Source organism: Pyxicephalus adspersus, chromosome 2, assembly GCF_032062135.1.
Source record: "Pyxicephalus adspersus chromosome 2, UCB_Pads_2.0, whole genome shotgun sequence".
Taxonomy (NCBI): Eukaryota; Metazoa; Chordata; class Amphibia; order Anura; family Pyxicephalidae; genus Pyxicephalus; species Pyxicephalus adspersus.
In genome coordinates, this window is record NC_092859.1 from 42391204 (window position 1) to 42416727 (window position 25524).

Sequence of the window (25524 nt, forward strand, 5' to 3'; positions counted from 1 at the left end):
ATAGGGGTGTATTTATAAATGTTCCTGTCAATTTACTGTAAATTCACGCATAATTTTTGCTTATTCATATAGCATTTTACATTGTAACAGCTGAGCACTTTAACAGTTGGCAGAATGAGTCATTGTTTTAATAGGAACTGAAATGAGGAGTTTAGGGAGATTCTAACACTTGTCAGCAATTTTCAGACAAGTAGACAAGGGGAATCATATATAAGTAGAGCCCATAGAGTGAACATTGTAACTGGAACATAAAAGGATATAAAATCTGAATTTTACAATTGCCATCATAGTACAAACAGATGCTACTTCTGTTTGTGTGATACATTTTTCAAACAGAATGTAAAGAAAAAAGTAGACACAGACTGTAAAAAAAAAAAGTAAAACTGAGTTTTCACCTTTACATATTTCATCCAAAACTACAATATTTTTTAAATGTGCCTTTATTTATAGTTTAATGTATCTTTGTTCACATGACAAGTTTTATATTTGCAGATAGAGAACTCAAATACTTACCATAGCTTCCACGTGGGACTGAAAGGAGGGGAGGGATTTCCCTCCAGGGAGCATTCCCTATTTACCGCAGGGGTGGAAGTGTCAACGCCGGCTGTGATAAATAGTGGAGCCACAGCAAGGAGGGGGCATCAGGGCTTTGGCGGCTCCAGTAGTTCCTAACGCCCCCTGGCCAATCCGCTGGCAACCGCGGCTCCGGGGCCATGGGTTGCCGGCCGTCATTAGGCCAGCTCAGCCAGGGGACGTTAGGCCAGAACGAACTACCGGCTAGGCCGTATCTTGCCTAAAGGCCGGAGTTTGCTGACCCCTGCTCTAGACCAGTGTTTCTCCAGAAGTTCCTTGAGCAGTTTGTGACTCTCAGGTCAGTTAAACTGACACCAATGATCTTTTTTCCCACCAGCCAAGAATGTAAAAGAAATTCGTCCAACTGACCACCTCTATAAGAAAATGTGAGCTGTGGATATAGTAGTTATATAGTAGGGGTTCCCTGAAGAGATGAAAGCTTTTTGGGGTTCCTCATGTTAAAAACGTTGTGAAACACTTCTTTAGAACTTTTGTTTACTAAATAATATCTCCTTGATTACGTAGGCAAGGTTTCCTCTTGGAAGATCTCTTGGAAATCAATTTGTACTGTAAGAATGCTTAAAGGGAATATCATTCAGGTAACTATCTGAATAACTGCTAATGTATAAGGGTAATTTCTCTAATTTAGCCGCTATGTGTGTCCACCTAAATATTGCTGCATGTTAGGTCATCTGTCACTGAAAGAGATCATAAAAGATTGTTTCCAGTGACAAAAATTCTGTGTGTATGTAGCCTTGACATCTGGCATTATTAATGCTCCATACTAATGTTAGAAATAAATGTATTCAACATTGGATAATGTTGAATACAATCATAATTTATAAAGGGTGTAGTTTTTGTTCCACAGCCCAGAGAGCTCAAGCTTTGTAGATACTGCCTACTGTTCTTGTGGTTGATTGCATCTTGATGTGTCTCAATTCCGGAGTGATAAAACACTTCAGAGTTCCTGATCTGTTGCCCAGAGCTCGCATGATCTTTCATTTTTTTTTTTTTTGCTAATCAAATATAAATAATAAAAGTGATTTTGTTTTATATATAGTATGTTGGACATTATAAAAGCGATATGTGTGATTTCTTGTTTATTAAGATGGTTATTTTATTTGACAATATATCTACTTTTCTACAATACTGTAGTACAGAGAACACCTTAACAGACAGGAATTCTGTTTACAGTTACCCTATAGTAACAAAAAGCACTAATAATTGCTGTAAACGAGTGTTGGATAAGTAGAATTTTAAATGAAGATCACTATGACTTGTAAGCTATAATTTCTGTTTAAATCTGTAGGGTTCTATTTATTGATTTTTTCACACTCTTTTGATATGTAGTTTAGGATTAAAATGCAATTGGGATTTTCACAACACATAACACATTTAGATTTTTTTATTTAAAAATGATTGTGATTCTGTTTTAATTATAATGATCCAATACATATCATTTTCTGTAATATCAGTTCTGCTGTAAATCCCTTTAATTTCCAAAATGATACAATAAGAATGTGGAAAAGCCCAAGTGGGGTGAATTCTTAGTTCTGTGAAGTATAGACTGTCATGTCATCAACAAAACTTGACATCTGAATCACCTTGTACAACAACTTTATTTGCTGTTAAAAATTCCATTTTGTATGAAATAGTAGACACTTCCTTTTCCTTTTTTTTTCTTTTTTTAGAAAAACTTGGAAAATGATCCCAGCAAAGTTACTAGCAGGCAAAGTAAAGGTCAGAAGGGCTTCAAGTATAAAGGTTAAACTCATTAATTTAAACATTTAATACTGTTTTCAGTTGCAGTTCTTGTCCAGACCACATAAGGCAAATCTTAAAGGTCACATATATAAATAGAACATTTTTTTTATCACTAACAGGACAGACCCCTTCTCATTTCCTTCACCACTACCCATTTCCATACCCCTCTTTGTATACAGTCAGATAGCACCGGACATTTTCTGCTTGTAGGATTTCTGGCAAAATCAACAAATAATAAAGAAGGCACCAAGTACATCAGAAGTGCCCACATGAGTGTCAACATAGCATAATGAGATAAAAAAACTGAGACAATAAAAATTAAAATGCAGATGGGAAGAAGGATGAGGTGAATAAAGATGTGCAGTAGTCTGTCCGTGGATTTCAAGTTCAAAAACATTAGGGGTGTCCTTGAGAATGCAGGTAAAGCTGTCATTAACCATAATCCAACTGAGTTTTGCCTTCAAAACTGACAAGGAGATTGGAATTTCCAGGCTTTTGAAAGCGCGATGCATGCTGCTATTAGAATATAACATAACAACCCTTTGATGGGTTTGAGCATAGGCAAGTCAGTCTTGCTAAAAAGTGCACATTCAGGACTAAAAGTCCAAAGTGAGTTGAAGAATAGATTAAATCAGTATGAACACTTCAGACTATAAACCTTGTGTGACCAGACAGGACCACAAGATTTGTTTCATTGTCCCCGTACACCCACAGCCTCTAAAGCACCTGATGAAACCAGGAACCACCTTGATATGGTTTTGTAATTAAATTCAATCAAGGAAGTGTTCAGGGAAACTTTGGACAACTTACAAACTGTAATGAACTAGGTCTTCCCCAAAACTACCTCCCAGGACCCATGTATGAGAGCTTGGAGGATGAGACGAGAGTTCTAAGTACAAAGCTGAGATTTGACCCCTGGCAGCAGAATAAGCTTAGATCGATCAAAGGAATGGATTATCTATGTTACATTTGAGGGAGTCGTTGTGTCTGGTTAAATGTTCAAATCTGTGGATTGTTCTGCCAAACACCAAGTCACCTATCCTAAAATATCTTTTGTTTATCATTTAAATTGGGGTAGGGTATGTCCAAACTGTCAATTCATCGTGCAGGGATGGACAACAGGTACTTTTGTGCTTATCATACAGATATAACAAAACACTTTCAATATTGGCTGTTCACTAAGCAAAGTGAATTATCAGTTTGAAACAAATTTTCACTTAGCATTTGAAATGTACCAATAACATCCCAAGACCAACCAATTACATGCAAGTTAAAGAAAAAAACATAATTTTTTCTTTCACAATTGGTTGGTTGAAGTCAGCAACGTTTCACCTTTTTGTCTAAACAATCTAAACATTTCCTTACAAGATGATTATTCACTTTAAAGCTGCCTATAATACCTTTTAAATCATCTCTACTTTGTTGTAATGTCATAAAGAAAGTTTTGGAGGACACTTTTATTTCCTAGTACATTAGCCATTTTTCTGTACTTATAGAAATCAGCTCAATATATTTTTGCTTTTAAATGTACCTTTATGCTTTAAAACATAATCACAGTCTGGCATAACATACACTTAAAACCTTCCTAGCTTTTTCTCAAAGTAATGCCATCTGTGCAAAAAAACAAATGTGCACAGTACATTAGTAGTAGTAATACCAATTATGTATGATTAGGTCATATCCTGTTCAGAAGGGGAGCTGTAGACATAAAAAAGTCATTTTATAGCCTTTTTGCTTAATGTAATAATGGTGTAGCAAATCAATAGTAGCAGAGATGAAGTGTTGAATTTGTTTATGTTTTGAACTGTACTTTATTGTAATTTTCTCCCTTACTGTCATATTCGGTGCCAGAAGCCTAAGGAAATACTAGCTAGAAAACAACTAAGGATGAACATGTGTTTTAAGCTACGAACACGTCAAGACAATTGTCAGACAACAGGGCCGATATCGGATGAGTATCTGGCGAGTGTACGTAATGTAAGTGAAGGGGGAGAGCGCGCAGCAGCGTGCCGCTCTGTCGTTCTCCCCCTCCCCTCTCCATAGAACAGAATAGTGCTGTATGTACAGCTCTCGTTCATGCATCGAGCAGTCCTTATTATTGCACGTGTGTATGCAACTTTACAAAGAGCTTTCCTTCCCTCTTGGAAATTGAAGAGAGAAGAGTGGAGCACAGAGAACTTTTGTGGAATTTGAGGTTTGTATTAAAGTGAACCTGTTGCTTTTTTCTTAAATGGGCAAGGTAAATGTTTAATTTAAAGTACATATAAAATAGGGTTGCAAAAAATACAATTAAATATGTGTAATGCAGGTAGTATAAGTTGTTAATATGTTTCAGTATCAGTCTCCTGTTAAACCGTGCACAGCAGGAAGTATTACTAGGGGAAGGAAGGCCAGCATTTTTAACCAGACCATTAATTGTGTTCTAGTGTTGTCTATGAATATTCATAAAAGAGACCAGAATGATGACTAATCAATGTGTTGCTGTTCATTCAGCTAATCAGGCTGAAGATATGTGCTTAACTTCTACTAATGACTACTAAAGGGGCCCTTTTTACATGTCATTTAGGAATTGTCCACTGCTGTCACCATCAAAAAACTTGCCATTTTCTTTGCTGGAGTGCATCCATGTGGATGGAATGTGGCTACAAACAAGCAGTGGTAAATTGGCCGGACTAATTACTGAGAACATAAAAAAAAACTTTAAGAAAAGCATTCTGTATAAAAAAAGCCATGCTTTATTATACACATTGCTTTACCTAACTAAATGTCATTAAGTCAGGGTTTTACATCCCCTTTTTTAGACTTTTCTTACATAAATACATTTTTGAAGAAAACTTTAAGTATAAATAGTATAGAAGAATTTTTGTATAACTTGAAAAAACAGGAAGTTCTTAAAAATAGGTTGTTACTTAAATCACTTCCTACTAGGCAACCCCACAGCTGACTCCCTGACATAACTTGTGTCTTAGCCCACACATGCAGATCCACATTTCAACATTGTACTGCAATGCACATTACCATGCTGTATATGTTATTTTCCATGCATTTATTCATGGCACCCCTTCACTCATATGCAGTATACATACAGTATACAGACCTAGTAAATGTCTGCAAAGCAGTAAATGTGAATTTCAATGAAACATTTTTTAGGGGATCATTTTTCCAGTTCAATATGTTTCAATAAATGTCAGATTCACAACACTTTTTAAAAAGACCCCACAGTTGAATGGAGACATCTTAAGACCCAATTGAAAGTGAATGGGCAGTGTCAATGCAAAAAAATAATGGATAGGCCCTAAAGCAAAAATGCAAGCAAAAAAAGAACATACTGCAGTTATCCTTTGCTACCTTCCCCTAGCACAGGGGTCTGCAACCTGCGGCTCCGGAGCCGCATGCGGCTCTTCAGCCTCCTTGTTGTGGCTCCCTTCGGCTGCCACGGGGAGATCTCTGATGGGGGATCCCCTTCCTCCCAAAACACTGCGGAGGAGGGGGATTCCCTATCCGGTGTTCTAATGAAAAAAATCTACCAGTGAAATAAATCTACGTGTTATGTTTTGCGGCTCCAGACTATTTTTCTTTAGTGGAAGAGGAGGCAAAATGGCTCTTTTGATAGTAAAGGTTGCTGACCCCTGCCCTAGCACATTCATAATAGGTTATACTTACCAATCCACTCCTCCATTGTGCCTAATATCTTCACATTAGTACTCACTTATGTGTTCTGTAGTTGCCAAATTTAGACACAAAATACAGTATTCTGTGAAAGGTAAATAAAGGATATTCTTTTGTTTTGTTTTTTTGCAAGTGTTTTTAGAAAAGTAAGGCCTCTGCCAGTGTTCCAACTTGCAAAAGGAAAATCATGCAGAGTTTACCACTCCTAATCACCTGACAATAATGGTATCAGGCAATAAGTTTGGCTTTTGCTGGTGTTTGCATACGCCCATCCAATCATTTGTAGGTGTTTTTATTGCCTTGCAAAGCTTTTTTTAAAAACTGCATGAGGTCCTCCTATTATTTAAACCAGACTTATTCATAAGCTTGGAACCTAATATTTAGAAAAACATGTACAATCTACTCAGATTTGTTGTAGACACCTCCATCTGCCAGAGGTAAGATTCACCAGGGTCATAGCTATCCAGTATGAGAGCGCCTGAAGCTTTTGTAAATTAAATTACAGAGGTTGATTATGAGATGTTTGAAAACAAGGCTGAGCGCTGTGGGTGGACATTCAAGTCCTCTGTGCTGCAGAAAAGCTTACATAGAGATTCTTAGAACAATAAAGACTGAGGATTACTATTAGATGAACCCATCATGATACTAGATTTGTGTTGAAGGAAACTTTTAGTAAGAGAGGTGCTGTTGTTGACTGCATTCTGAAACGTTTCCCAGCTTATTTGTGGTCTCAGTACTATGAGCTAGTCACTCTGCTCTTTCCCCCTTTCAGCATTTGTGCTTGAAGCAATTTGATCCTAGTTCTGCCCCTCCTTCTTCCAATGAGGTACACTGTTTTTATTTTTAAGGAAATTTACTTATTTATTTCTTACATATATTTTTAATTAATACATATGTTATTGGTGTTTTTAAATCTGACTGTTGTTGAGCTTCAACTTCATTCCAATTCTTGATGTGACCTCTAAAGTTAAAGCCTTAAACTATTAACAAAAACTAACTTTCTTACTCCTAATATAATCACTAAATCCAATACATACCAGTAACCTGTTCTTCAAACAAACCCTTTCATTCCCCCAACATGTAAACAGTACACTGGCAGATATACCTTTATAAAAGCCCACCAACAGGCCATTTTCATCAGTGATAGTTTTATAGGTTTTGTAGTTTTTTCCATGCTAATTTCAAATCTGTATTTAGTTTTTTATAGCTTAATCTGGTTTTTGTGATGAGGGTTATTTCATATTTTAAACAAATCTAAACAATTGTCTTTTTTATGCTATAGACATCATTAAGTGTGATTGATTTATTTTCCTATCATGCATAGAAATTGTATGAATCATTCATACAATGACCCTGATTTATGAAAGTTCTCCAAGGCTGGAGAGAATACACTTTCATCAGTGAAGCTGGGTGATCCAGCAAACCTGGAATGGATCTGGTCCAGGATTCAAAACAATTGCTAACAAATAGCAAATGATTTTTAAAAATCCATTCCATTTTTTCTGGATCACCCAGTTCACTTCTGAAAGTGTATTCTCTCCAGCCTTGGAGAGCTTTCATAAAACAGGGCCAATGTTTTGTGGGTCCTTCACAATGAAAGCACAAAGTTACCACAGATCTTTGGAAGATATACATATTGCTCTTCGACTGTCAACTTGATGACCAGGGTAAAGATGACCTCATGTCATCTGCAACAGATGTTCCAACAGACTGCGTAATTGGCTAAATTGGCAAAAGGAAGTGATGCCATTTGCAATCCCAATGTTGTTGAGGGAAATGAGAGACCACCTAAACAATTGCTATTTTTTTGCCACGTGAACACAAGTGGATTTCTAGCTACAACTAAACACAAAATTGTATATTCTGCAGTCAGGCCCATTCCTCGTAATGATTCACTGCCTATTTGTGTACCCCTACATAATGACTTGCTTCTGTAGAAGGGGATGAGGAATACAGTGAAGGTGCAACTGGTTGCAATCAAGAATCATATGATCCTGATTACATGGCTGATAAAGATTCAGAACAAGAGAATTTTACACAAGCAGAGCTGAATCATCTTGTTTGTGATCTAAATCTATCCAAAGACAATGCTTTCCTTGAATTCCAATGGATCCAATGGATTCCTTGCTTCTAGGATTATTCTGAAACAAATGCTTGCAAGGGGTGTTACTGTAACTCAAAGTTTGTCCCAAAATCATGTTTCTTCTGAATGGCTTCCCTTTATGGATTCCTGTGCCTCAGTAATAGCTAAGCTACTGTACAACATTAGGTCAAGAGATATCTATGAGCCAGGAGGAAGCAGTATAAAATTTCTCCTTTTAGTTGATCTGCATAAATGAATATTGCCACCTCTGCATATTAAGCTAGGCTTGATGAAGAACCTTGTGAACTCACATGGTTGTTAGTACCTTGTTGAAAAATTTCCAAACATAAGTACTGCAATAATGAAGGAAGGGATATTTATTGGTCCACATATCAAGTCTGTTTTGCAGGATGCTTGAGAGGAATTCAAGTTGCTCTGTAAAAACATTCTGGATAGCTATAAGTCTTCTGCATACAAGGAAGGAATTAAAAATCCTATTGATTCTTATCAGAAACTGGGCTGTTACATGTCATTGAAAATACACTTCTTTTTAGAAAATCTCGGTATGGTGAGTAACAAGCCAAGAGAACATTTTCACTAGGACTTTCAGTCAATGGAGCGTTGCTACCAAGGTTTATGGAAAAAGACCATGATGGCTGACTATTGCTGAATTCTGTACCACAACAATCCAGACACCGCATGTGCAAGAAAGTCATACTCCAAACATTTTTGAAAAAACTGGTAGCTGAATGATCCTTTGACTTTACACTGAATATATTGAAAATATTACTTCAATGGCACTATATTTAAAATACATGCAAAAACACTGTAAACTAACATTACTCATAACTCAAAAAGTTGACTGTAAAAAACTAAAAGCAGATCTGAAATCGAAATGAACAACTTATTTAGAAAAGTGTGATGGGTCTCCAATGATTACAAAAAAATGTTGCGTCTTGTGTAAATATGGTAATTAGGTTGTTGTACAGTGGTATTATTTTTTCTGTTGAGGGTACATTTCTTGTATTAGTTATGTGCTTGTACCTTAGACCTTGCTCTGACAGCTGTGAAACACATTTCTCCTTTCTGTATAATTTGCAGCCTAAATGGCAAACTAAACAAAATTATTGCTGATATACAAATGCTTTGTTTTCAATCCACTTCTAATCCCAGATCTCCGTCTCACTTCTCCCTTATCTACTGATACATGCTGAGAACAGTGGCATGTTGATATAACAGGAACAAACTTGCAGGCTGTGACTGGGAGCCTGGTTTTAAAATCTCTATGTTGTTTGAGAGGCATTATATAGACCAGCGGTTGCCAACCTTTTTGGTCCCGCGGGCCATTAAAATTACTGGCTCCTGACCGTGTATGCGCAGAGAGCCGGTTGTCAATCAAAGGGGAGGAACCTTCCCCATAGTGAGGTCATAACGCCATAACCCCGACCACTCTGCCATCGCAGATCTGAGCCTGCAATGGAAGAGTGGGCGGGCTGTGTCCTGAAACACAGCCCACCCACTTCCCTGAGCCAGGGATTTGCGCAGGGGACGTGGTCTGTGGCTTTGACCGGTGCATCCCCCTGGCGGTGTCTTCCTGACCCCGCTCAGGGGTGCACCAACCAGAGCCGTGGACCCCCAAATCTTGCAGACCACCAGTTGGTTACCACTGATATAGACAACCAGTAGACAAAAAACTGTGACCTGGAAAAAATGTTAAGCACAGTTTTTTTTTCAACTATTATGTAGCTTTTAATTCTTTATTAAATAATTTATACTTAGGGAATGTTTTTTGTAAAGGAAAGTCTTTTTTTAAATGTAAATTTTACACTTCAAATTAAGGCTACCACCTCCCCTATACATGCATCCTGCATATAGGTCTCCTGGAATCCCAGTAGTCCAAATTAGGATGCTAAAAAATACTGACCACACACACAATGGCTCCTACTGACTCCAAGTAGTATTCATTTTTTTCATATCTAGGTTCCAGGTCTAATAAAGACAAAAGTGTAGATGTTTGGCTATAACGCACAGAATATCATACCATACCAACTGTGAATTCCACCAGGCCATAGAGCAAATGAAAATTAGACTGTTCCTGTAGTCTTTCCAAAGCTAAACAATATCTGTAATCCCTCTATAATGTGAATTTAATGCAGTTAGATTTACCAGACTTCTCACATAGTTTCTTGGTAGGATTATAGGTTTATGTCAAATGATTATCTGATGGAAAAACTAATTTTAATTATTTCATGTCTTTTGGTGAGACAGCAGCATGGTCATGGTGAAGGGTGGTGCTTAAACCATTAAACGCACATTAAGCATCATGTCACAGCACTAAATTGCTAGCTGCTGTAAGGACTGGATACAGTTCCTTTCAGAAGATAATGCCTCCAGCTACAGGAATTTATCTACTAAGGCTCAGAACATGAATCCCATAATTTACAGGCATTTATCCTTTATTGTATGTTTAAAGCAATTATTAGCAAGTGTCTCCGAAGAACATAACAAATGAGCCACATTCTGTATTTTATCACTAAATGTGACATTCCTTTTTATATTATACTTAACATTATAAAGTAAATCATCTTTTGTCTATGTCTTGCCAAAATGACTGAACTGATCTATAAAGAGCCTTCTAATCTTCCTCTGCTTGTTCTTTGTTGAGTGTTTGTATAATAACGATGCTTAATTAATCTCTAGACACCAGCAATGGTAATGCATTTAATGCTGCACAATCTCTATAAACACAAAGATTTTGAGTGTATTAATACGCAAATACCCAACACAAGCTACAGTGCAGGATAATACCCAAGTTGCCTTAAGTGTTTTCCTTTTATATAACCATGATACTGGTTGATTAACTTGTCACAATTCCTAATGTTCATGAATTCCCAAAATGCGACATATGGTTTTGTTTTAGCTACATTATTGTCAAACTTGGGAAAAAACTTTAAACTTTTAAAAGTACATATTTAGGATACTTCAGGCCACACACAGCCTGCTTGGGAATACTCAGTTGAACTGTAACAAGATTCAGAAAGAGGGCAAAGCTAATATTCATTTAGAAATACAACATTCACATCCATGTTCCAACTCATTACAATCTACTGTAGATTCAGAAAAAGGAGGATTCAGTCCAGATAAATACAGTTTTGTTTATTTATGTAAAATGTAATGCATTTGTTAGTTTCTTGGAGCTGATCTTTTATTATCTTTGTGTATTGCAAATGTGTGCCATTTGTGATGAGGGGTTTTACATACAACATGCCTAGTCGTGAAAATGCATTGATCCTGATTTATTAAAGCTCTCCAAGGCTGGAGAAGATACTCTTTCATCAGTGACCCTGGGTGATCCAACAAACCTGGAATGGATTTCGTAAAAGTAATTTATTAGTAAATGTTTGCAATTCTGGAGACTGTTTTCTGGATCACCCAGGTTTACTGATTAATGTGTATCTTCTCCAGCCTTGGAGAGCTTTATTAAACCAGGCCCATTGTGTGCAGTTGGTTGACCAAAGGCTCCTCAGGTGGGTGGGAAGCAGATTTTAAAAATGAAAGTTATTCATCATCATGTAAGGTCCCAGTGACACAGTTAGGTTGCCACTGGCTATACTTTGAGTTAAAAATATTGAAAATGAAAGTTGTTGACTTCACTTCCTAACTGTCCAAAACTCAAATGCTACTTAGAGAAAGTGTCACCGGTCTGGTTAGGGTAGTCAGCAATGGAGAAAGTAGGATGAGTGTTATGCTCGTATTATGCTGCATGATTATTGGTCAGCAAGAGAAAAGGTATTTTACCTTTTTATGAGCCACATACTGAAAATCATATTTGGCTAAATATACGTTTCCATGATATTCTCAATCATTTGATAAATTATTCGTTTTTGTGCTTAATCTCACATTTTGGGGGTTTAAGTGAATCTTTGGATACAGGTGCTGAGTATGTGTGCTAATCAGTTTTTAGGGAAGAAAAAAAAATCACTCTGCCCCCTTCAATATCTATTAAGGGCTCCCAAGTGTACAAAGAGGTGCAATCCTTACTGGGCTCACTAAAGGCCCAGTTTCCTGCTGTGATTGTAAACATGGAAGAAGGAGCCATATCTTTGCAGGTACACACAAAAAACAGCCATGTGTATGCACTCTTGCCACAAAAAACTAAAAATAAAAAAACGTATTTTTATTTATTGCAGGTTCCACAGCAATATCTTCGACAATCTTGGTTCAAAGTATAGGAATGCCGGCTAAAAGCAGATAACTATATTACAAAAAAATAAGCATACACAAGTAAGTTTAGGAAATCCACCAAAAAAGACTCTCCTTGATGCTGATACTCAAGTTTGTTGTTAAGAAAAATTCAGTTAAGCCGAGAAGAGACAATCCAATGAGAATCCAAATTAAAGTTGAACTGATGTACAAGGGTCTCAGCCTGAGGAGAGATAAAAGTATAGTTAAAAACTGTCTGCTGTATAAAAACAAATATTTTTTACAAACAATAGCTCACTAGGTTACCAGAGATAGCCATAGATAGGATTTGTTCTTCCCATTACTGGGTAATACCAGAGCATTCTAGATTTCCCTGCCAATCTTATCTTTGTGGGGGAAAATATTGATCCAACCGTGGTGGTAAATTGCAGATGATCGTTTTTAATTTTCCCCAAAAATTAAAACAATGCCGGAGAATTCATTATAAACTCCCACCCCAGTGATTGCAGGAATCCGTAGGATAAAAAATTTGGTTGGATCATGTCTACCTCCTCAGATTTGCAGTCCTCCTAAAGACTAACCAAGCCAAAACTTTTTGTTTCATCTAATGTTTAAAGCTTCTATAAGGTTTTTATTGTCATCCAGGTCCCTATTTGCGAGGATTCCTCTCAGCATTGAACCCTATAGGCGCTGATTTCAGACATTCGCAGTGGGACTTTTTTTTTCTCCAGAAGGTGTTTTATCTAATCTCAGGCCTGCACATTGAGAAATTGGGTGGCATAGGAAGAAGATGTTGGTGTCCGTTGTCCAAGCTGGAAGTAAGACAGGACACGGCATGGTACTGACAAGTCTAGGATCGTGGAGGGATTGACAACTTCCCACCTATAAAAGTAGGTGCCATTTTTGTTTGTACTGATAGTTCCGATTTAACTGCTGACGATCCTTAATATATTTTTAGGTCTTGGGAAACTCCTGAGATAGTTTTCAAATTTACAGGTCATGGTATTTTAGCTGTTGTAGAATGATGTAGATATATTAAAAGATTAAAAACAATAAATATATTAAACTTACCTTGGGCTTGTGTTTTATTGCACAGATTTAGTAAATCACATCTACATTTGTGTTTAGTAATAAAATATACATTTACATTGGCGCTAAGTACACTCTGCTTCTCTACCTGAGACTAAAGGCTCAACTTCTGTTCCTGCATCAGCAGACAATCCACCTGCTGTGCAAGCATTCCTGTCTCCAGAGCTTACTGTATGAGCAGAGAACATTGCAGCTTCTCCTGAACCTGCTGAAACACCTGGATACCCCTGGTACTTTAGTTGAGAAACCCTACTCTAGGTGTTAAGTGTTTTAGGACTGTAGAACACCCACCTTTTCTCCACTATAACATAGGTGGGAGGTGTTCTGTGGTCCACATAGATAGCCAACAGAAATGGGAACAATAAAGAACAGGAAAAGCTTGGAACACAGGGAATTGACAAGATTTCTGTCAGGATCAACTGGCATTGTTTGCTCTTGTCAAACAGATATAACAAAATTGTTACAATGGATCTTTAAAACAGACAAAGTAAATACAAATTCACGGTTTGGGTTTACATACACTTTAACTGAGTAGGATAGCCATGACCTGTCCCAATGTGTGAACATTTTACATCCCTGCACAGTCATCCCTTGTAGACTTGTATTAGCCATTAGACTTGTATTAGACTGGATGAGGGCTCACTTAACGGTGAGACTGGAGACTCTGGAGAAGGTATTATACAAATCCATGGAGGCTCACTTAAAGCAGAACTAAACTAAAAATAAAAAAATACACTTACCAATAATCTTGCAGATCACTCCATGGCGATGGTCCTTCCCAGGATCCGGTCCTGCGTCGTCCTGAAAGCCTCTCGGTGTTACACTTACCTCTTCCTCACTAAAGTGCAGGCGTCTCTCCCCTGTGCATGCAGGCTCAGTGTGTGTTCATGACTCTGGGCGCGCTCCCAAGCTTTACCAGTTTCGCCCATCATGCAACGTGTCTCAACATCCTCACTACCAGAGGCTCTGGTTACTGTTTAGGCTCTGGCCTTGGCCCTTCTCAGGGCTTACATCATTTGTGTGCAATTTGTAGAGCCCCCTAGCGTCCCTTTCTCCCTAAGCAAAACACTCGGGATGCATGACGTATGTATCCCGGAAGGCTCTGCACTCCCATTAAGTCCTGATCGCCGCGGCTTTGGTAAAGCTGATGAGGTCATGGTGTGTTGTTTCGGATTGGGAATGCTAGGCTTGCTGGGTAAATGTATTATGTTTGAATAGATAGACTAAAAGCAAGTGTCATCTTGCTTTTAAAGCAAAAAAAGAGTTTCTCTCCACCCAGTAATAGCTTTTTATTAAAGGAAACTTGTACTGAGAAAAATACACAGTCTGTGGTTGATGACCTATCTTTATTGTTCTAGTATTGTCCTAATGTTTTTGTCTACTGTTGCCTTATTGTTCATATGAGTAAAATTCATTCATAAAGTTTAAAACTTTTTGTGAACTGTAGTGAATGTGTGAATCAAGCAGCTCTGCTGTGTACAATATTGAAAACAAGAATATGCCACTATGCAAACCACATCTGCACAGATATGACGCAACACCGACTAGTGTTGAGCGAAACTGCAGTTTTTTTATTCAGCAAAAATTTCAATTTCTAGGACAAATTGTATTGAAGCTCACGAATAATCCCTGTTAATAAAATGAGTACAGTCTTACATTGTTTCCTACATTTGCTTTTACTAGTAGACTCTTCCAATGAGTTATTCACTGAGGTCCTACTTTAATAATATTCTTTTGACAAAATGACATGGTTTTTCACATTTTTCTTTCTTTTGCACAGACATACCCAGCAATTTTGAGCTTTGCAGTTACCCTGCAAAAGTTGAAATCTCCTAAAGTTGAATTTTCTACTTTGACTTTTGACATTTCGATTTTGACCTTGGGAGTCAAATTTTCAGGTAAAAACTAAACTACACGCATCCCTAACCCTGACCACTCCAGCAATCTAAAATTGTGGCTATATCATACTAGTAATAAAAAATACTGATAGAATTTCACATTTTTCTGAATTAGGATAAAATGTTACACATTTGCACTATCCACATACCTCCTTTGAGCAGAGGCTGTATAGCCATGGAAATATTCATACCGAGCATAGAGGTAACATAAACCACAGATGGCTGCAATTCCTGGGTAAAGTTGGAACAAAAAATATGCAAATAATATGCTATTACTCTATGGTATTCATTTAGATCAGTTCACAATCAAACTCTTTGTAGTATTATCATCTTAAGAAGTTATTCCTGACACTGACTAGTGGAAAATGTGCTTAAAATTTACATAAAAGATAAATATGACTTATGTTTACTTACCTTGATGGAAAAATATTCCAGCAACCCAAAGCACAGAGAGGAAGATTGGGAAGTATTCAGAGCAGTTTAGCCTGTAGAAAAATAAAGACAATTGTTCCCAATAATGGCTTCAATGCTGAAAACTACCGTACATGTAGGCTGCCATTAAAGAAGTTCTTTTGAAATTTTCTAACTGTACACTGATCCTTTAGCCTTAGTAGGTGTCAGTCCACTGGCCAACATTCACTTTAGCACTGGGGGATTTGAGGGGAGGTCCCCCTAAAAAGCAGGGTTGGCAGGTTAGACATAAGAAATTATCAATTAAAATTTAGAGCTACAAAAGGTTAGACATGAGGGCTGGTATCAGGATAGCAGTGGGATTGCTGACCTGCCACTCCCCTATTTTGGGGGATACCGGATTCCCTGCCTCTTGCCTGAGGTGCTGGGCTGTCTCTTTCAGGGTGAAGGGGGGGGGGGGGGTTAAAAGAAGTTACTTTACCTTACTAGTGCTGAAAATATAACACCGTTTCAGCACCATGGAGAGCAATTGTCAGCATGTGGTTGAATTAAGTTCCCATTAGTTAATAAGATGTTCAAGATCTACAATATTCATCTGATTGTGTATGGTACGTCTCCAATTCTACCTGCCAAAATTCACCCCTGTGTATCCAATTGTATTCCCCTACAATATTCATCTGATTGTGTATGATATTTATTGCCCTGCCAACCCCTCGCCAGGTTCAACTGATATCCCAAATTTCTTGTTACTCCCATCAGTCCATCCATATTCAGGTTCCAAAGCACTTCTGTTTAAACAGCAGGCATGGACACGTGCCCAAATTTCAAGTGCAACATTTTAAGTGCAATGGGAGTTAGTCCAGGGAATTGAAGTAGGAATTGGACGGACATTTACACTCTGCACAATTATCTGTTAAATATGTACTATTCACCCCGCCCTCTTTTTGCCGGCCTTATTCCCTCTCCTCCCCTGTCTGTGCTCCTGCACCTTTTTTTTTCTACTGCTAACATCATTCCTAATCTGTCTGTCATCTGCAACCCCTATTTAATGTACAGCACTGTGTATTATCCCATTTTCTTTCCAACATATTGGAAAAAGCAAAAACCAAGATCTTCATTTATACTGTGAATGAAAGGTAAAAATATTTATCATGAACATATTAACTTCCAATACCAATTTATCATATAGAAAAAGTTATTAAACCTCCAGGGTGGACTGGGCCTACTAGAACACTCTGTCCTACAGCAAATTGAGCCAGCACATTTGCCTGCTTGTCACTTATCTCATTATACTCTTCCTTTCACTGGAGTTTGCCTATCAAATGAACCTGCTAATGATTAAAATCTGCCTGTCACTGGGTTACCTATTATTGGGGAATCTGCCTGTCACAGAATTATCTACATAATAATGGAATCTGAATATTGTTGATATCTGGCTATCATTGAAATACATATTAATCATCATCCTGCAATATCTATATACATTGAAACCTACTTGTCATTAATAATAAATGCATGTTGTTGATATTTGCCTGCCAGTAATATCTGCCTGTTGCTTGTATAAGTTGTATGTCACTAAGATAAGCCTGTCATGGGTAATAACTATGTTGGTGGTATTTTCTGCATGTCAATAAGATTTGCCTGTTGCTGGTTATAGCTGCGTGTCATTAGAATTTTCCTATTGCTGTATATGATGTGACTTTCACATTTTCAGGGTATGGTAAAATAGGAACACACTTTGGGGGCACTGAAAACTTGCAACACACAATGTTTGGCAGTTGGGGGTTGCAAACCATAAATGGGGCACTAAAAAGTTGGAGAACACTGTAAGGGGTAGGACTGGAAAGCTATAATACAATATGGATGTAACAAGCACAACAACTAGACACACTGGAAGTTTGGCACACCACATTTGTTGCCTGTTACTCTGCCTACTTTTGGCCAAATATCTACTCTCCCATATCACACAAAGGCTACTTTATTTTTGTCCCCCGAGCCAGATTATCCACCCCTGGTATACCCCCACATTTATCGCCACTGTAAACACATGAAATTTGAGAAAAGGACATATGCAAGTAGTATCTGTCTTATTTGTTGTTCTATTATATCTATTAATTTTTGTAATGTCATCATACCAAGATCAAAAGGCCCTTATAATGATGAATGTGGATGCTTTTGAGTCTGGCGTTAGATTTAATAACATTGCTAAATTATTTAAATCAATCATTCACCTTTAGAAAAAATAAAGTGGCATAGATTTCACATCTTATTTTGTCCCGGACTGGCTAATGCAGCCCAATAGAGGACTTATGCAGAAACAGTCTCCGAAAATGTAATCATTTAAGTAGTGTTATTTGCAGGTAAAACTTGCAACAGGTGGTGTCAAAGAGAATGCATATACAACCAAAGCAAGATTTTCCTAAATAACCTGCAGGAGAAAAAACTCATACCAACTGTGAAATGTGGTGGTGGAAATTTTATGCTGCTTTTATCATTGTACACTGAACTTTTGAAGCGAAAAATCAGATCTCCTTCACTGACAGACAGGGTTGTGTGGTAGCTCTGAGCTGTATAAATCTCTCAACAGGAGAGAAAAAAATACAAATGCAAAATAAAACAGTTCCTTTATACAGCAAATATAAATATACAGCAAACCAGGAATTAGGTTTTGAACATGTCAACGTTTGATTTTTATTAGGGCTATTGACCTGAAATTTACACCAGATATCAGTAAAGACCCATTTAATCCACTCCACATAAATTACTACTAAAATGTATTTATTACTTAGTAAAAAGCTTTTGTTGGTAATGATGCCTCCTGTATGAAGAAACATGCATTTCATTTCAGGTGTGATCTTGGTCCATTCTACTATACAATTTCAAATCTTGAAGGTTTCGGGGGCCTCTTTTTGAACTCTGATCCTTAGTTCTTTTAATACATTTTCAAATAGACTCAAGTTTGGTGATTGACTGGGCCATTCTAGCAGCTTTATTTTCTTTTTCAGAAACCAACAAAAGGGAGTTTCCTTGGCTGTGTGTTCAGAATCATTGTCTAGCTGAAGTGTCCACCCTCATTTCATTTTCAGCATCCTAGTGGATGGCAGCAGATTCTTATCAAGAATGTCCCGGTACATTTCCCCAATCATCCTTCCTTCAATTATATGAAATCTGCCAGTGATGTTTGCTGAAAGATAGCCCTACATCATGATGTTCCCACCTCCAAACTTTACTGTTGGTATGGTGTTTTATGGGTAATGTGCCATTTATCCTCCAAACATGGTGTGTACAATGGCAATATTTCACTGGTTTATCCAAATGTTGTGCAGCAAATTTAAAAATGGAGTCTGGTGCGATGTGCATGGATAGAGGCCATGTCAGTTGGGTGTATTACTTAGTTGTTTTTTTTTTTTAAACAACTGTACCTGCTAATTCCTCATCTTCCTGAAACTTTTTGGACAAGGGATCCTTGTCTCTTGGACAACTCTTCCGATTATTCTTTTGACACTCCTTCAAAAGTCCTGCGAGGAGCACCTAGTTGTGGCCAGTTTAGGGTGAAATGATGTTCTTTCCACTTCCTGGTTATTGGCCCCACCAGTACTCACTGGAACAAGCTTAGAACTAATGTCTGTAACTAATGCTATCGGTATTGTTTGCAACAATAAGGTTGTGAAGATCTTGAAAGAGCTCTTTGCTTTTGCACATCATAAGATCCTTGTTGTGTGATAGGTGGCAAGATTTCTAAATGCTGATAATTTTTAACAGGTTTCTTGGGATTCCATTCTGTTTTGTATAATTTACACATACCTTCATTTATGGACATATTTGTTTTGATTTATTTGTATGTGTGGAAGTTGCTACAATATCTCGTGTAAATATCAGGTCAAAAGCCCCATTAGAAATATATTTACTGAGAAAAAAAGAAACGTATATATTACTTATTTACCCCACTGTATGTACTTCACCTTTGTATATTTTGTATATGGCTGTTTCCCTGAAACTCAGCTTTAAGAATTAAAATGCAAAAACATTTCCCTGGTGTTGAACAGAGTGGGGAACAATTAGAAAGGATTTTAAAGCAATCCAAGGCTCTTGAAGATTATCTAAAGAGAAAAACAGTTTCAGCTGGACAGAAAGTAAGGAAAACTTTCTCTAATGAATGCATCCATGGAGCAGTGAAAACCCAATGGGAATCCTAACCCTATACACTGTTTAAAAAAAAGTCTTAACAAACATTTTATTTGACATTGACTTTTGGTATAGGTTTTCCACACACAAAATAATATTTTTTTTTTTAAAAAGTACTCTTTAGTAAATAAGGCAAAAGGCATTCAACTGTGTTGTTTTTACATTTAATTTTTTTTTTTTAATAATGTAAAAGTTTCTTCTTTAAAGCAGACATTTCAGAATAGGTAAAATTATATACTGTATAAGGTTTTTTTTGGCAGATTATAAAGAATAATATAGTTCATGCAAGAAAACTTCAATATGATAATTATCTTTTTATTATATACCTTTGTATTGTACTTAGATCAGGGAAGATGATTTCAGAATACTCACCAATAGATACTGCGTTTTGCATAATGCATTTTTGCATTACCGTGCAGATAATCTTTTTATCATTATTCATTATGTAGTAGTAAATGATGAGGAACTATTTATTACAGCAGACACATACCTATTGGTTTTAATGGTAAGAGGAAATTATCTCTTCATCTTGTTATTTTTGTATTTCCCTTTGCTGATATAGAGAAGGAAGAAGGGTTTAACTATTTAGTAGCCCATAATGTCCCTTCATTTATCAAATGGTTGCACATATGCACCTTTATCCCCTTTATATTTCTGAACAGATTACAAAGTAAAAAATGATCTACTTGGTTTTAGAATAGGAACACTAGGCCATACAGCCATATCATTTCTAAACAATTCAAGTGTATATAATAATTAAAATATCCAAAATAAGCCATCATTCTTTGGGGGTTAAAGTATTTCCCCTTCTCAGTGCTCAAATATTCAAAAACAATATGTACCTGAATACATATTTGTTGCAGAATTTGCCAATTTAAAGTTCTAGTATTTCTAGAACCCCCAAAGCAGGTTAATTTGTTTTGCATAAATATACTTGTAACTACTCCATTGACCTGACACCTTCTTTCCCATTAGAATTATATGGGGAGAACAGTTCTTTCTGATGAATGCATTAAAATAAAGGGCTAATAATTCAGTGACAAGACTCTGGAGTATTATAGTTATTGAACAACATGTAACTGCAGCAGTAACCTGAAAAAAATAATAATAATGATAATTTATTACAAGACCAGTGTTGTTGTTGCAGGTATCATTTTCCTGTCACATTAAATTTGTGCAAATCCTTTGCAGTCAGACTTAATATTTCACTGCTGTGATCTAACTGCATGTTTCTGTAACAGTTCTCCCCAGCAGGAAAGCAAACAAATCCCAATGCATGATCCAAATAAAACAATTTAAACTCACTGTGCTCGAAATACACGTTCAAACACTGGATGACCTGATGTATTTGGAGGAGAAATCTTGTATTTTCGACGTGCCCATATGACTTCCATGGAGAAGTAAGCTGTAAGAATCAAAATTTTATGGTGACAAAGAAATACTAAAAGTACCAAATTCTAATGATGGAGTTAAAGACATTGTTTTCCCTGTGACTTGTAACCCTGACATAAGTACAACCAATTTGCAGTGCGAAAGGCCTAATTGTAATTTTTTTCATTTGTTTGCATCTACATTAATTTTATTGACATGATTTAACAGAAAGCTCAAAAACTCAACACAAATATAGTATTTTCACTGCTTTGCTCCCATAGCGATACATGGTCCTTGTAGGCCTTGTGGTTCATGACTGCCTAAAGCATACCTAAACCCTAATTGCTTTTATTTATTAAAATGTATTTTTATGTTCTCTTCTGAAGTATTTCACCTGCATACTAATACATTGTCTTTATGAAGTGCCATTTCTCGGATATTTCTTGCCTGGAAATGTAAATATACAATAGGAAGGACAGTATGATCATGTTACATTTAATGAATATATAGGAAGTGAATTTCTGTTCTGAACCATGTCATTTTTCTTGCTTAATGCTGATAGAAAATATAACTGCATGGTGGCTTCCTCAAGGAATATTATGAAGTTAAAATACAGCATTGCCCTTCACCTTACCTACATACATCAGTTCTAAAAAAAGTAAAATCCTAATAATTATTGATAATTTTGCTGCAGGAGTACCACTTTCATTATTGTCATGGGGGAGCATACATGTGATGAATGCCAAAATATTATATTTCCTAGTTCTTTACATCTAAACTGTAGGGGGCCAAAACTTGACCTTTATGAAAGAGGAGGGGACAGGCAAGCAGCACCCCACCGTCACCGTTGAAGTCCATAGTGGCTAAATTCTTTTAGTAGATCCTAGGCAAACTACTATCAGAAAAGGATTAGAAGATATAGGGAGAGGGTCATTAATATAGTCTAATTTGTGGGAAACCAATAAACTTTTCGGTATGTTTTTGGCATGCGGCTCAAAACTGTAATGCCCAGAGCAATCCCAAGCAAGCACGGGGAGAACATTCAGACTTCATGCAGTCACGCTTCAAACCTAGTACACTTTTTGCTGAAAGGTTGTTGAGTGCTAGCTACTAAGCCACGGTATTGCCCATACTTATTTTGAAACCACCAGGACATCTGCCAACTTTTTTATATCCCACCAACCCCCTTCAAATTGCCAATACCTTGGTAAGATGGATTTGAAGAAGTACTAGCATAGGGCATAATGGTTAAAGAGAGAGACAAGACAGGGTATTAGAGCCTTTCATCTCTTCTGAGGAGGCCTAACAGACCCTAGGCTAGCAGAAGCACTATCCCTCCAAGGAACTACGTACTTTAAACTGGCAAATTCTGGTACTTTCTGAATGCTGACCCCCAGTGAACTGATCAGACTGCACTAGTTGGTAAAGGGAGAGCAGGACATCCTTAAAGGTGAGGCGGGAGAGCTATGACATTCTGGATCTAGGAGCGTGGGAATGTCACAGTGTAAAACTACCATCTGGAACTGAAAAAAAAAAAAAATGGGGCTGGCTTATGTAAAAAACTCTTCCACTTACCATTCCAAACCAGGTGAACTAAATTAAAATGCCAGGCAATCTCATCCGTAATAGCAATGTAAATAACCTGTTACATCTGTTTTTATTACTGTATATTCACATATTCTAAGACTATAGTAATCTCAGTGATGTCCATATGAATTTATGTCAGTAAGTGCTATTTGCTGTGTAAATGCCAATTTAAATTAATAAAGAAGCAATGCCAGACAAAGCAGGTATTAAATAAAACTTGTCCCTTGTCATTTAAAGCTGACCTAAATAAAAAAACAAAAAAACAAAAAACACGTCACTAAATAGGAGTGCTATCTGACAAATTAGATATTCAATGTCCAAAAAACAAAGCCCTGGTGGCTTTTTTCTTTCATTCTACACTGCACAGCCCTTGTATTGTGTAGTGTAAAGCTTGGTTCTGTGTGTTGTAGTGCAGCATTGAAAGCCAGCTTGCCAGGATACCTAGACATGTCATCTTGCTTTGCATACTTGACGATTATAACAGAAGCTCACCAGCCTGCTTTAAACGGCAAATTATAGAGTACTTTTTTTTTTTTTTTAGTTCTTTTATACTGGCATTTGTGTTATCACGCATCCAGTTCACACCTAGCAGTGTAGCCTGCATTGCACTTTGGTTTTGCTGCTGATTTTCCACAGGTGCCAAGGACAATTCCTATGAGAGTTGAATAATCAAGCTGCATATTTTGGGATGTGTGGGAGAACCCCACACAAATACCTGGTGAGCATGCAAACTTCTTCCAGATAGTATCCTGGCTGGGATTAGATTTTAGGGCCCATCCACAGTAACAATATTTTTTACACTTATCAAAGTATTAATTGGTGTTTTTAAAAATAATACGTGAAAATCTTTTTAAAAGACAGTATCATCAAACCAAAGCATTGTTTGTCATACAACGTATTATATATATGTATAACTTTATAATTCCTATGTAATAAAATATTCGATGTAACAAAGATATTGCTGAAAAAAAACAAGCCCATAGCAGAAATGTAGACATTTCTTTGGAGTGTGTACAGGTATGAGAAATTAAGAGGGTAATATTACCTTGTTCCAGCACTGCTATCACTGTGATGAAAGCCAGCTGAGCCACTTGGCCATGCATGTTGGAGGGAATATGTGTATCCTAGGTATGAATTACTCTGGATACGAAGCTTCCTGGTTATTGGGGTAATTCGCTAGCTATGCGTCTTGTAAAGCAATAATAGGATTTGATGCAGGTTGAGATCATACAGCTTCTGTCTGGAAAACTTGATGTCAGGCTGTAAAACATGCAGGGACTATTGTGTGATGCAGGCTTCAGGGTGTATATCTCTACTGTGCTCGCCTGTAGCTCAAGAAGTCCTACTGTGTAAAGTATTATAATGTGATACCCGACTTCCTCTTTTCAGTTTTGCAGAAGTCATAATTTCACTTTACATTTAGACATTTCTGTAGTAGCTGCAATTTTGCTACTGTGTTACAGATATCTTTGGCATGCTGTTAACTAAATTGAACACCTAGGTCTGACCATTGTATCCTGTAAACAAAAAGTAATATTCTTTTATCCTTAGTTGAAGATATTATTATTATGAGTTTGGCATTTTTTTTAAAAAATCCAATATTTATCTAGGCCTATCTAATAAACATCAAATAATAAGTAAAGTCAAAGTCAAAATTCAACAATAACCTTTTATCTTATAACATCATCCTAAATAAAGTTTAATTTATTGGTACCATAAACATATAAGACTTGACAAGCAAACATGTAACAAAAAATTACAAAACCATGGCAGCTTATTTTGTTTGTTTCTTAAACTTGTTTTAAATTATTTTTTGTCCTTCAAGGCCTAATTTAACCCACTGTTGGTTAAGTTGTAACTTAATACCCTCAAATGTGTCCTTTATTATATGTCTTTACCAACCATGGGTCTTGTCCATCCACAAAAGACTTGTAGCTTTTGCAGTCTCATGTGAACCAACACTTAATCAGACACCAGAACACAAGTAAAGGTATGTCTTTAAATTTACATTTTTGTTGATTGGTATCATACACTGTTATCATTCAATATGTTCCATTATTATTATTATTTTTAGTAATTAACATATATCTCATATTCATGCATTTTGAAGCACAGATGCTATCAGCCATTTCATTCAATTACAACATGCTTTCAAAATATGCAAATATATATTCCATGGAAAACTTTCACTTTTCTTTGAGTAGAACCTTTATCTTGGAAAGAAAAAGTCATAAAGAACATTAGAGTCACATTTATTGAAATATTCAATAACATTATTACAAATTAATGATTCTCTTCTTATCCCTAAATGGAGAAAGGAAAAGTATGGTCCTATTTATAAACTTGTCATGACTACTTGTCATGAGCATATTCATATCACATCACCTCAATATATATAATGTAATAGGCAAACAGTCGCTTTTAAATCATTTTAAAATGTTTAGCATCATTGACCATATTTATACCACTATATTAAGAATATATTCCACCTATCATACACTTGATTTAGAATTTCATAATTTAGGCTGTTAGCATAATATACTACTATGATATTAAAATATATTTTAAAGAGCATATATTTTATCTGCATTTAATATAATACAAATTCCTTAAACAAGAGAATATCCTTTTGTACATAGCCTTAACATCATTACCATAAGGCAGTTTATACAAATATTTAATGTAATATCC

General features: G+C 36.6%; 1 protein-coding gene across 1 annotated transcript; it reads right to left on the minus strand.

Moving 5' to 3' along the window:
• Positions 1 to 11224: 11224 nt before the first annotated feature.
• On the minus strand, positions 11225 to 24165 carry LOC140323491 (leukotriene C4 synthase-like). The gene is made up of 5 exons (XM_072400587.1): positions 23879 to 24165; positions 21181 to 21280; positions 15694 to 15764; positions 15429 to 15510; positions 11225 to 12515 (listed from the first exon to the last, which is right to left on the minus strand). The coding sequence occupies exons 1-5, from the start codon at positions 23934 to 23936 to the stop codon at positions 12380 to 12382; spliced, it is 447 nt and encodes a 148-aa protein (XP_072256688.1). The 5' UTR covers positions 23937 to 24165; the 3' UTR covers positions 11225 to 12379.
• Between the last annotated feature and the right edge of the window lie 1359 nt (positions 24166 to 25524).

What these genes read in the sequence shown, in the direction of transcription:
- LOC140323491 (XM_072400587.1), bottom strand. Translation starts at nt 23,936, where the DNA reads ATGCATGGCCAAGTGGCTCAGCTGGCTTTCATCACAGTGATAGCAGTG. An exon ending in GATAGCAGTGCTGGAACAAG is followed by an intron (nt 21,281 to 23,878) that starts GTAATATTACCC and finishes TGATTCTTACAG; the next exon opens with CTTACTTCTCCATGGAAGTC. An exon ending in GAACGTGTATTTCGAGCACA is followed by an intron (nt 15,765 to 21,180) that starts GTGAGTTTAAAT and finishes ATTTTTCTACAG; the next exon opens with GCTAAACTGCTCTGAATACT.